An 11,752-nucleotide genomic window follows, 5' to 3' on the forward strand; every position below is an offset into this window, starting at 1 on the left:
CTCTCATGATGGGCTCAGCCCTGCCTAGGGAAGGCAGCAGGGTATCTTTTCCTACAGAAAGAGAAGAGCCAACAGATGTTCTGCAGGTCCTGCAAGAGCCAGGAAGGCCTTTCATGTGCCAGGACTGGCTCTGTCTCTTCTTCTCAGCTTGGATGTGAAAATTAACTCCATCAGAGAAGGGATTTCAAATCCCATGTCAAATTAAATTCAACTTGCCAACGGTTTTTTAAGCAATATATATGCCTGTCACTAGAAGGCGCACAGGTCCTCCTGGCCTTGAGGAGCTCACAGTCACATAGGTATAGCTGAGGTAGAACAGACATATTTTTGAAAAGCTTTAGCTAGTTTCTTCCAAATATTTGCCGCCTCACACCCTGCCCCCTACCTTGGGTCTTGATCCCTGGGAAAAGGCTCATGTCTAGAACAAATATACCATGCAAAAAAGCTTGGGAAAATCTGAGGTGGTGTTATAAAGCAGTAAACTCAGTACAAACTCTTCTACTGCCAAGTCGTGTGTGTGTGTGTGTGTGTGTGTGTGTGTGCGTGCGCGCGCGCGCGCGTGCGTGTGTGTGTAAAGTGAGGACAACCAGTCCTCGGGCTCTGGAGACTGAAAAGGCCTACAGCGATTCAAGGTTTAACAGCCGGGCCTCAACAACCAGCACTAATCCTCTGAGGCTCTCGGAAACACTGAAATAGGAACAGGAGGGATTGCAGAGACTACAATCCCCAGAATGCTCAATGGGGAAAATGAAGTGAGGAGTGTAGCCGCGTATTCTGGATTGTGTATTTCGGGTAGGGCTGAATAAGGCCACTCCTACCCCTCCCCCAAGGCACGCCTACCCCCTCCTTCGAAGGTTCTCAAAGGCCGCGGTAGTTGTAGTTTTGCCAAACTTAGGGGGTTTATAATTGTAAGCGAGAAGGCCGAGAGGCCTGACGGGATTTGTAGTCTGCTGCCTCGGCGGATGCGCACGCGCAGCAGAGGCCGGGGCGGTGCCGCGGCACTGCAGTGAAAGCCGAGGCAGCGGGCAGGCGAGCAGGGGGCGGGCGGACATCTTGGGATCCGGAGAGTGGCCAGGCTGGCTGAGCAGGGGCCTGCGGACACCAGGTGAGTTAGGGATCTAGCCGTACGGGGTGAAGGAAGACGCCTGCCTGGCTGCCCAGCTTTGCTCTTCCCTACACTGCGCTACGCGGAAAGCAGTCCACACCCGGGAGTGGCCTCAGCCTTCAGATCCGGGAGGGAGCTGACGGCGGGGCGGGGGCGCCCCGGGCGCGGTTGCAGGACGGGCGCTGAGCGGTGCCCTCCACCTGACCCGCCCGGAGCTTCCTGTGAGAAGGGGACCCTACTGGAATCCTCCCAGAGCAGGGATGCCCCGCGACGGCCCCCTCCCTAGGATCGTGACAACCCCATACCCCGCGGCGCCTCCTCCTCTCGGCGCAAGGACAAGCTTCCCACCCTGCGGCACCCCTCCTCGCAGTTGAGTGACAGCCCCCGCACTCCCTGGAACCATCTTTACCCGCGACGTTCTCCTCCCCAGGGCGAAAAGCCCACCACGCCCGCCTGCTTCTACACCTGCACGCCACAGCAAGCTACGTCTACCCAGCTTTCCCTTATTCACCACTACTAGTCTCTCCCTGCCGTTTTTTCCTCTTTAAAGCATTGACTTTTGACATACTGGAAACTCTCTTCTCCAGGTGCCCCCACCATACCTGTTGCCGCTGTGGGCTCACCTGAGTATACTTCCTGGCTGTTGCTGCCAGTCTGTCCCTTAACTAAATATGCCATTCCTTTCCTGGGCCCCACCTCTGCTTCTCTGATGCCCTGAGCTCCCTACCATTTGATACCTGTGAACTTGGTTCTTTGCCCAGGGCTCTACCTCCATTTTGCGCTTCCTCTCCCAGTCTCTTTGGGACTGAGGAATGGGATGTGTCCACCACCTTGAGAGACTTCTCACGCAGTCTGGGAGACCTTGACTGCCACAGTAATACGCTTTATTTTCCAGTTTAGAAAAGTCTGCTAAACTGCCCCCGGTGAAATTAACACCAGGGCTAATCCAGGAAATCTAGAACTAAATTAACCCTTTTTCTCACTGCAAACAGTCTAAATTAGTTTGACCCAAATAATTTGGATAATTCAGGGATTCTGCCCCTCGTTTATAGGCACTCGGGTCAGAAGCGAATTATGCTGTGGGTCTGGAATCACAGAATTTCAGCTGGAAGGATCTCTTGATTTTTATGAACCTGCACCCACCCCATTCCCCCACACCCCTGTATTTTCATTGCACTTGGGAGCTGAGAGGGAGCCTTTCTTTTTAAAAGAGAGGTGGTCAAAAATAACTAATAAGCAGCTTGGGTCACTGAAGTGTAGTCTGTCAGAGCTGGGGCCTTTCTACTCTGCTCTTTTGCTGTTTATCTGACTGCCTGGGAGAGGTTGGAGCCACACTCCAGGGTCCATGTCAGGGCCCAAGGCCTCCCTTCTCTCTTCCTCCCCACACCCTGCACACCCTTTCCTGGAATGTTTAGACTTCTGTGAATTAGAGGGCTGGAGGTTCGGGCGGTGGTGCCTTCTCAGAAGGGTAGTGGAGCCTGAGGGACTGGGCGCTCCTAAAGCTTTGCCTGGGGGCCCCAGGCCTGAACCAACTGGAGTCATTCCTACCACCATTCCTGCAGCCACAGGCAGGCCTTCACCGTGACTCACCAGCTAGAGCCTGAGTGAGAGTCTGCACAGGAAGGGGCCTTGCTGAGCTCAGCACTGTGAAATGGGGGAGGGGCTACTCTGGGCTCAGCCCCAGAAAAGGGGTGGGGGGGGGGCAAAATGGCCTTAGAATCCTGGGCCTCAGTCCCTCTCCCTTTTCTCCCTTCCAGTATGGGATAAACAGGAACTGGAGCCTGGCTAAGGGGAGGGGCATGCCTGGGAGGGTTGCAGGGTCACTTGCTGGAGGATCAAGTCAGAAAAAAAGCCCAGCCAGTGACCTGCACAGCCCCACAGGGGACATTGGCAGGGGTTCTGAGACCTTCCCTTACCCTGACCCCCCCATCCTAGGTCTGTTCTGAGAGCGATGGGCCTCGGAGACTGAGCTGCCGCCATGATTGGAGGCTTATTCATCTATAATCACAAGGGGGAGGTGCTCATCTCCCGAGTCTACCGAGATGATATCGGGTGAGTCCCCTGGCTGAGCCAGCTGTGCCCCCACCCCCACCCACCTCCCCAGCATGCAGGACCGGGTCTCTTTCTTCCAGAGGCTTGATTGGGACCGCCCCCACCCCTTGCTTCATCCTGGAAGCTCAGCTAATACAGCCTGGTTCCCATTAGGTCTGGTGGTGGTGGCCAGGCAGCCAGTTGCTGGCTGCTTGGTGGGACCTGTGAAAAGGCAGGCCCCCCACAGTCTTAGGAACTCCTGCCCTTCCTGCCTCCTGTTTGCTGCAGTGACAGACCTGGTTGCTGGAGCTGAGTGCTTTTGGCCGGGCAGATTGATCCCTCCTTTGAGGAGAAGGGAGATCTGTCTCCAGCGGGTGGAGTCAGTGGTCAGGCTGGTGGTACTAATCCACCTAAGTCTTGCTCTCACAAGCCCTTCTCATGGTGAGAGTCTTCACTGGACTCTTGAACGCCTCTCCCTTTCTCAGGAGTCAGGCTGCTGACTCAGCTGTTTTCAGTACCTCTGGGCTACTCCTGGAGGAGAGGTGGTGAGCAAGCCTGAGACACTCTCCGGGTCACTGAGGGATGAGCAGGGAGGCTGTGCTGCCTTTCTGGCCTATCAGAGTAGCCTGGGAACAGCTCCTTGTCCTGTGTGCCTCAGACCCCTATAAGGAGGCACAGCCTCACTTCTCATTCTGCCCCACCCTGCATGCCACTGCTGTTCCCTGACAGAGGGGACTTACCCCAGCCTCAGCAGCTCTAACGAGATTAGGCTCCTTTGGTTCATGCTGCCCTGTTTTTCTTCCTGGAATTGCTTAGAATAGACAGTCAGAGGTGGGCCTGCTGCAGTGGCTCCTGGTTTCTTGGCTAATGGGCTAGCCTGGTCTTTGTGGCTGTTTGTCCGTTGGCTGGTGGTGGGGCATGGGCTAGAGTTGTGGCAGTGCCTGGCTTGCGTATACCCACCCACACCCCACTCGCACCCTGGATGGGCCTGGTTAAGCCAAGGCCAGGACATACACCATCTTGCATGCCTTGCTGTGCTCTCCACCCCTTGCCTGTTGCCCGTCTGCTTCCACCTCGTGGTGTGTGCTGCCCACCCCAGTGTGTTGGTGTCTAATCCTCTCTTTCGTTGCTGTCACTCTCCTCTTCTTGCTGGCATCATTTCTCTCATCCCATCTCATTGGCTGCCGTAGCAATAGGTAAGCGGCCTGTTAAGCTGCTGCCCAGGCACAGGTGGGTGGGGGATCCTGTCCCCCCACCCCAGTCCCCACATCGTTGTTTTGTTCATCCTTTTTCATCCCTGAACTTGCCCTGGAATTGGATCCTGGACAAGAATGGGGTGGCCCAGCTCCATGGCCCCTCGGCTTTTCCCTCAGTAGATTAGAGCCTTCTCTGAAGTCATGCTGGTTTTGTCTAACTTCTGGAGGAGGCAGCCTTCCCCACTGGTGGGATCACTAGTGGAAAGACTGGAGAAGCAGCAGCGTCTCTTTCTCATCTGGGCCTGGAGCTTACTGAGAAGCTATAGAGGTGGCAGCAGGAAAACTGGGGCCAGGCCTGGAAGTCAGGAACATACTTCTCGAAACCTGATGGACCTCACTTTATTGTGGTTATATCTGCCGTCCTGTCATTGCCACTTGACTTCCCTGTCTCTCGTGGCCTTCAGATATCAGCCTAGCACTGGCCCTTCCCGCCGCCCCACCCCGTGCCCCCACTGGGAGGAGCCCTAGGGAACCACCCAACAGTTTAGGCATTGGCTTTAGAGTGCATGTCAGACTTCAGCAGAGAGGGGGGTGGCTGTTTGTTAGCTGTGGTTGATCCCTGCAGAGTGAGGTTTGCCCATGTACTGAGCAGCCTCTGTGCACCCTTTTCTCTCAGGAGGAACGCAGTGGATGCCTTTCGGGTCAATGTTATCCATGCCCGGCAGCAGGTGCGCAGCCCCGTCACCAACATTGCTCGCACCAGTTTCTTCCATGTTAAGCGGTCCAACATCTGGCTGGCAGCTGTCACCAAGCAGAATGTCAATGCTGCCATGGTCTTCGAATTCCTCTATAAGATGTGTGACGTAATGGCTGCCTACTTTGGCAAGATCAGCGAAGAGAACATCAAGAACAATTTTGTGCTCATATATGAGCTGCTGGATGGTGAGGCTGGCGGGGCAGTGGGTCTAGGGTGGGGATGCACCTGCTGGGGCCTGGCCTGGAGGTGGGAGCAGGTCTGAGGCTCCAGTGCCCTCTGAACTTCCTTTCCTGACTATCTGGTATTTTGAGCTCTGAGGAGGACAGTCCAAATCCAGAACTAAAGGCTGATCTGAAGTGAATACAAAAATAGGCTAGCGAATGGAGGTAGGGGAAGACCAAAAGGTCTTTTGGTGGCTGGTCCTCCTGCAGTTCAGTTAAGCACATTTCATCCTCTTATCTTTGTGGTTTGGGTCTTACCACACTGACTCTCCTCCCAGCTTTCCATCGCAACAGCTGCCTCAGAGCCTGGACAAGGGTGAGATGATATAGGCCCCTCCGGGCGCGTCGTTACCTCTCTTCCTCTGTAGGGTATGATTTAAGTGAACAGAGTCCTTTCATCTTCCCAACATCTCTGTCTTTTCAGGGCTGAGGGCTTCTTGACCTCTCACCCACTGGCCATGCAACTCTTCTGCTGATTTTTTCTATTTGAAAAAAAACCGTGATGTTTTCATTGTTTTCTTATAAAGCACAAATCCTAGAGTAAATGCTAAAACTTCGCTGCAGATGGTGCCTAAATGTCTTTTGGAGCTATGCTGGCCAGATATATCCAGGCCAGGGGAGGGACTGGATCAAAGGAGCCTTCCGCTTTTTCTAGGAGCTGATGGCTCCCTTCCTTTTGCAGAGATCCTAGATTTTGGCTACCCACAGAACTCAGAGACAGGCGCGCTGAAAACCTTCATCACCCAGCAGGGCATCAAGAGCCAGGTACTCAAATTGTACAGGCTGTAGTCAGGGTGGAGCCCAACCTCCCTTCATCCCCGCTGGCCCCCAAGCGTTGTCTGAGCTGACTCATGAGCCTGCCCCTGACAGGAAGTGCTGGCCTGAGCCTCCTGCCATGACCGCAGGCCTCTTTTGCTCTGTGTAGCCCTCTCCCACCCCTGGAGCTTGCCAACTCAGCATCTCTGTTACTGGGGATACAGCTCAAGCAGTTTCCTTCTACACTGCGGGAAGGGTGGGTGTGGACTGCTCTGGAGGCTTGGCATTCCTCAGGAGGAGAGAGCTTGGGCCCTCTTCTAGGATCCAGGCCTCATAGCCTTCTCCTTCTTTTCTGCCTGCCTCTTCCCATCTGCGCTCCTCTGCTGCTTCCTGTGGGCACCATGTTGGCCCTGTGTTCTCCAGCATCAGGTAAGCTGTTCCCTCAGCTTCCACCCTTGCAGCTTTGCTCAGTTTCCTCCAGGCGCTGCCCCATGGGGGAAGATGGGTCACAGGGTGGGGACTAGAAGGGAGAGGGGATGAGGGTGGAGTGGGGATGGAGACAAGTGGATTGAAGGGGGAGAGGAGTGAGGCCTTGCTGTTTGTCTCTATTCCCCATGTAGACAAAAGAAGAGCAGTCTCAGATCACCAGCCAGGTGACCGGGCAGATTGGCTGGCGGCGGGAGGGCATCAAGTATCGCCGGAACGAGCTCTTCCTGGATGTGCTGGAGAGTGTGAACCTCCTCATGTCCCCACAGGGTGAGGGCCCTCTCGTGATGAAGCGGGATGGGGGCCAGGGCAGGATATTGGTCCTGACTCAGCTGCTCCTGTTTATCTGTCCATCACCAGGGCAGGTGCTGAGCGCCCATGTGTCAGGCCGGGTGGTGATGAAGAGCTACCTGAGTGGCATGCCCGAGTGCAAGTTTGGGATGAATGACAAGATTGTCATTGAGAAGCAGGGCAAAGGCACAGCTGATGAAACAAGCAAGAGGTGCCTGGGGCAGGGGAGCTGGTGGGAGAGGGTGGACCTTGGAGGGCTGAGCAGAGCCTGGTGAATCACAGGTTCCTTCTGGATTTCATTTTTGCAGTAATGCAAACTCCCTTTTCCTAAGGGTGTGCTTGGCTTGGTTGCTCTTGGTATCTGTGTTAAGAGAGATGAGGGGATTGTCCTCATCCTACTCAGAGTAAGCCCCTTTGTTTGATCCCAAGGACCAAGATTCTTCTGTACATACTGATGGCCCCTGCCCAGTGTGCCTGAAACTTTTGGGTTCCAAGCAGCAGAGCTCTCAAAAGATGATGAGTTTGCAAAGCTCCCACTCATCCATAACTCTGGGACAAGGACCCGCAAGCCAGACAGCTGCATTCTGACAGCTTTCCATAGATTATAGTGCACGCCTGTCCAGGCTCTGGCAGCCTTTGGGGGTGGGCTAATCTCCCAGCCCGACTCTCTCGTGCTAGTCTCTTGTACCAATGAGGAGACCTTCTGTCCCTGCTTGCAGCGGGAAGCAGTCAATTGCCATTGACGACTGTACCTTCCACCAGTGTGTGCGACTCAGCAAGTTTGACTCGGAGCGCAGCATCAGCTTCATCCCACCAGACGGAGAATTTGAGCTCATGAGGTGCCATTGGGGTGTGAGGAGCAGGGGTTGCTGTTGGCAGAGATAGGGAGAGAGGGAGGAGAACAGGCTCTGCTGTGCCAACCTGAAGGTCTCACACCCCTAAAGGTATCGCACCACCAAGGACATCATCCTTCCTTTCCGAGTGATCCCGCTAGTTCGGGAAGTGGGACGCACCAAGCTGGAGGTCAAGGTGGTCATTAAGTCCAACTTCAAGCCCTCACTACTGGCTCAGAAGATTGAGGTGAGGATAAGGGACTTGGGGAGGAGGAAGCACTTGTCTCCAGGAATAAAGGGAGCTGATGTCAGGGTTTGACAGAGCTCCCTGACAGGTGTGTCACTTCTAGGTGAGGATCCCAACCCCCCTGAACACCAGTGGGGTGCAGGTGATCTGCATGAAGGGGAAGGCCAAGTACAAGGCCAGCGAGAACGCCATCGTGTGGAAGTGAGTCTTTCCTTCATGAGGCCACAGCAGGGCTCAAGATGCCTTGGTGTACCCTCTTGTTAAGTTTTACCTTTCGTCCTGTGAGTGAGTGTGTGTGTGTGGTGGTGGGGGGAACGGGGGTGACTGCTTCTCCAGGAGCCTTTGCTTGTGTTCTCACCCCTTATACCTCTGTGTAAGTGTGCAGATGCCTGCACTGGGGTGCATGCATGCATGCATTTATTTATCAAGATTCTTTAACATTTCCCTATTTGCCCTTGCAATACCTCTGTGAAGTAGAGAGCAAGGGATAGCATGGCCATGTATCTAAGCAGAAACTGCGTGCAGCCCACAGTGCTAAAGGAATAACAGACCCAGGGTTTCATAGCAAGAGGTTATCAGAGTCCTCACCACATTTCCTTGCCCTAGCACCTCCCACAAGCTCCTGGGTTCTCTTCCCTGCCACCCCGCAACCTCCCCAAAGGGGCAACCCCCCTTGAAGCTCCTCCAGGCTACCAGGGCCCCTGTGTTCCCAGGATCAAGCGCATGGCAGGCATGAAGGAATCGCAGATCAGCGCTGAGATTGAGCTTCTGCCCACCAACGACAAGAAGAAATGGGCTCGACCCCCCATTTCAATGAACTTTGAGGTATGGCAGAGAAGGGGCCTAGAGCCACGGCAGGGTGTGCTTTAGAGATCATTCAGATCAACCTCTGCACCTACCACCTTGCAGACGAGGAAACTGAGGCCCAGAGAGAAGTGATTGCAATTCACAGACCCATTCCTTCCCACCTTAGGCCTCCTACTAGAAATTGCTATTCACACCGACAAAAATCCTTGACTTCCTTTGGCTTGTCATAAAACAATTCTTAGGGAAAACTGAAACAGCTTTCATGTCAGGTAAGACACAAAGTTTACAGACAGGAAAATGGGCTGACTCTGCTTTGTGTACGTTAGACATGTAATTTTTTCCACCTTATTGTTTAAGTCCCTAATATTGAGCAGGATAAGTATGTTCTAAGGCAGGTCTTTGGTTGCTGCCACCTGCTCATTAAAGGAATTGATTCAAGTCATCACAGGCAGGGCCTGACTTCAAACCCAAATGATTGCTAGTTACTCCTGGATATGCTTTCTTCCTTAGTAACCTCTTAGAGGACCCCTCACCACCCCAGCTTCCTTCAGCTTCTTTCAGGGTCCCAACCATTCAGACACCTGTAGTAGAGAGATGAGGTAGGGCAAGGCTATGGAACTTCCCGGAGGAGAGCGGCAGTGAAAGGAAGGTCACGTTCCTAACTGGAGCTGTCCCTTGCCCAGGTGCCATTCGCGCCTTCTGGTCTCAAGGTGCGCTACTTGAAGGTGTTTGAACCGAAGCTGAACTACAGCGACCACGACGTCATCAAATGGGTGCGCTACATTGGCCGCAGCGGCATTTATGAGACCCGCTGCTAGCTGCCTAGTGGCAGCTAGCCCGCCTCCCCACCCACCCTCTTCCACGGGTCTGGGTGCCCTTGGTCACCACACGTCAGTGTCTCCCTCCTGCTTTGCTGCCTTCCCTTTGCACCAGCCCCTTCGTCTAGGTCTGGACCAACCACGTTGTGAGCGGGACTGTTGGAGCAGTCCCTGGGCTCCCTGGGCAGGGTGGTTTCTGAGGTTCCTGCTCCTCCGTCCATCTGCCTGCCCCAGCCCCATGCCAGGCTCTGAGTTCTGCGACCAAAGCCAGGTGGGCCCCATCTCCTCCCCTCCCCTGTGGCCACATCTCTGGAGTGGGAGGGTCGGCTGCCCCTCACCTCGGAGCTCCCCCAAAGGCCAGTAACAGATCCCCAGCCCTCGATTCCTACTCTGCTTTGGGATAGTGTGAGCTTCATTTTGTACAACGTGTGACTTTGTCCAGTTATAAACCTAATAAACTCTGTAGAATGGTGTTGCTGGCTAAATGTTGAAGTGGAAGGTACACGGGGAGGGGGTCTGGTGGGACTGTTCTCCCCTGTCTTACTTGGCCTGCCAGGAGTAGAATTTTCTATTCCAAACTCTATTTTGTCTCAATTGTTACGTCCCTCAGGGCCATCTAAGCCCCTGACAGGTGTTAGCCCCAGGTCTCCCATCTCCTCTGAGAAAATAGTCTCAAGGACAAGCAGCCCCACCTGGCCCCGGTTCCCTGAGGGTAGAGATTCTTTCCTTAAAATCATTCTCAGCTTTAGGCAGGTATTTTTCTAATTAGCAGAGATTAAGCAAGGTTTACGTTTGGTCTTTCCAGCCATCCTTAGAAACTGACCTCTTAATTCCATCCTCCTGGCAGTTACTCAGGCTTCACAGACCTCAGTGGGTGGGTTGTAAAAAGGAAAAATGACTCTTCCCAGGCCTCTTAGAAAATTCCTCCCTCTGTGCCTCCCCCTCTCCATAGAATTGTGTGGTGAGTGAGTCCGTGAGGGGAGTGCTTCATCTTCTGCTGATGTGTTGGAGCAGATAAAGATTTGCCATCACTGGTTTTCCCTTGCTTGGTCTCAACCTTTTTAAACCTAAAACATCTATTAAGAGAAAATATATAATGAACCCTCATGTCGCATCATGGTGGTTTAACTTGTCATCTCCTTAATATCACATCCAATCTGTGTTCGTGCTTAATCCAAGTGTCCTACAAAAATTTTCACAATTTACATCTGGATCCAAACAAGGTCCATTGTGATTGGTGAATGCTTCTTAAATCTTAAAAATCACAGGTTTTCCCTTAGCTCTTGCAATGTTGAAGAAACCAAATAGTTCTGTAGTTTCCCCGTCAGAATTACTTTCCCTGTGTTTCATATAAAATGGAAATAACAGGATCGATTCCTCACAATGCCAAAAGGATGGATAACGTTGTGACTTTAGGTGACAATTTTAGAGCCCAGTTGGAAGAATATTCACATTAAATGTGAAGCAGTAGCATCATCAGGGTACGAAGAAGTCTCTTTGCTTTGGGTGTAGGTAGGGAATAAATAGTGCATTTACACAGACCTTGTCGATCTGGTTTTCTTGCCCCGTGGCGGTCAGTGAGGCAGTGCCCCGGGGGTGGTGGGAGGACGTAATTCGCTGAAGTCAGCTGAGCTGTCAAGTGTGAGAGGACTGAGTGCAGGTCGCGGGCGGGCTGGCTACCTGACCAAGACAAGCAGCCCGTAGGGCCAGAGAACCGGAACAAAACGCGCGGCTGCACAGAACGGCGCCAGGGGCTTCTAAGAGCTCAGGGACCAGCGTTGAGTCAGCAAAGCTCTCGGCGAGCTCCAAAATGGACCCGGACAGGCGCGCAGCGGCTGACGCGCCTCAAGTGAGCGTACAGAATCTAGCAAGGCCGAAGTGCTTTATCAACCGCCCTTCTTGGGAGGTTCCCAGATAAACCGCGAGCTTCCCTGCACCCCGCCCCCGCCGCCAGCAGGATCTCCACCTCCCATAAGGCAGCGAGCACCGCACGTGTCGCTAATTTTTTAGTGGAAAGGGTTGCGCAAGCGCAGAGAGTGTGGCTCAGCGTAGACTTGAGCGGCGCTTGCGCACCGTTCCTCCAGCGCCGTTCACCCCGCCCACCGGGTTCTGCGCACTCTGCGCATTTCTTACGTCACCGTTTCGCATGCGCTTTGGAAGGAAGGGCGAGATTTCGGGGACGGGCAGGGGGCGGGCCTTGGCCG

At 53.8% G+C, this 11,752-nt stretch overlaps 1 protein-coding gene across 2 annotated transcripts; it reads left to right on the forward strand.

Annotated features, from left to right (window-relative positions):
- The first annotated feature begins 919 nt into the window (after positions 1 to 919).
- AP2M1 (adaptor related protein complex 2 subunit mu 1) lies at positions 920 to 10,043 on the forward strand. 2 transcript variants are annotated; one of them, XM_079922830.1, is made up of 11 exons: positions 920 to 1,105; positions 3,041 to 3,157; positions 5,009 to 5,274; positions 5,993 to 6,075; positions 6,687 to 6,822; positions 6,913 to 7,054; positions 7,563 to 7,682; positions 7,788 to 7,923; positions 8,027 to 8,124; positions 8,637 to 8,748; positions 9,414 to 10,043. In XM_079922830.1, exons 2-11 carry the CDS (start codon positions 3,084 to 3,086, stop codon positions 9,546 to 9,548), a joined length of 1,302 nt encoding a protein of 433 aa, XP_079778956.1. In that variant the 5' UTR covers positions 920 to 1,105; positions 3,041 to 3,083; the 3' UTR covers positions 9,549 to 10,043. The 2 variants fall into 2 exon arrangements, with proteins under 2 accessions (XP_079778956.1, XP_079778957.1); XM_079922831.1 differs by lacking the exon at positions 3,041 to 3,157 and having other exon boundaries at positions 927 to 1,105.
- Positions 10,044 to 11,752: the final 1,709 nt, after the last annotated feature.

This window comes from Stenella coeruleoalba, assembly GCF_951394435.1.
Source record: "Stenella coeruleoalba genome assembly, chromosome: 5".
Lineage (NCBI taxonomy): Eukaryota > Metazoa > Chordata > Mammalia > Artiodactyla > Delphinidae > Stenella > Stenella coeruleoalba.

Bases quoted from the DNA above. Each gene is read 5' to 3' on its own strand.
- AP2M1 (XM_079922830.1), top strand. From the start codon at position 3,084: ATGATTGGAGGCTTATTCATCTATAATCACAAGGGGGAGGTGCTCATC. The intron at 7,924-8,026 runs GTGAGGATAAGG...TGTCACTTCTAG, and splicing joins TACTGGCTCAGAAGATTGAG to GTGAGGATCCCAACCCCCCT. The intron at 8,125-8,636 runs GTGAGTCTTTCC...CTGTGTTCCCAG, and splicing joins GAGAACGCCATCGTGTGGAA to GATCAAGCGCATGGCAGGCA.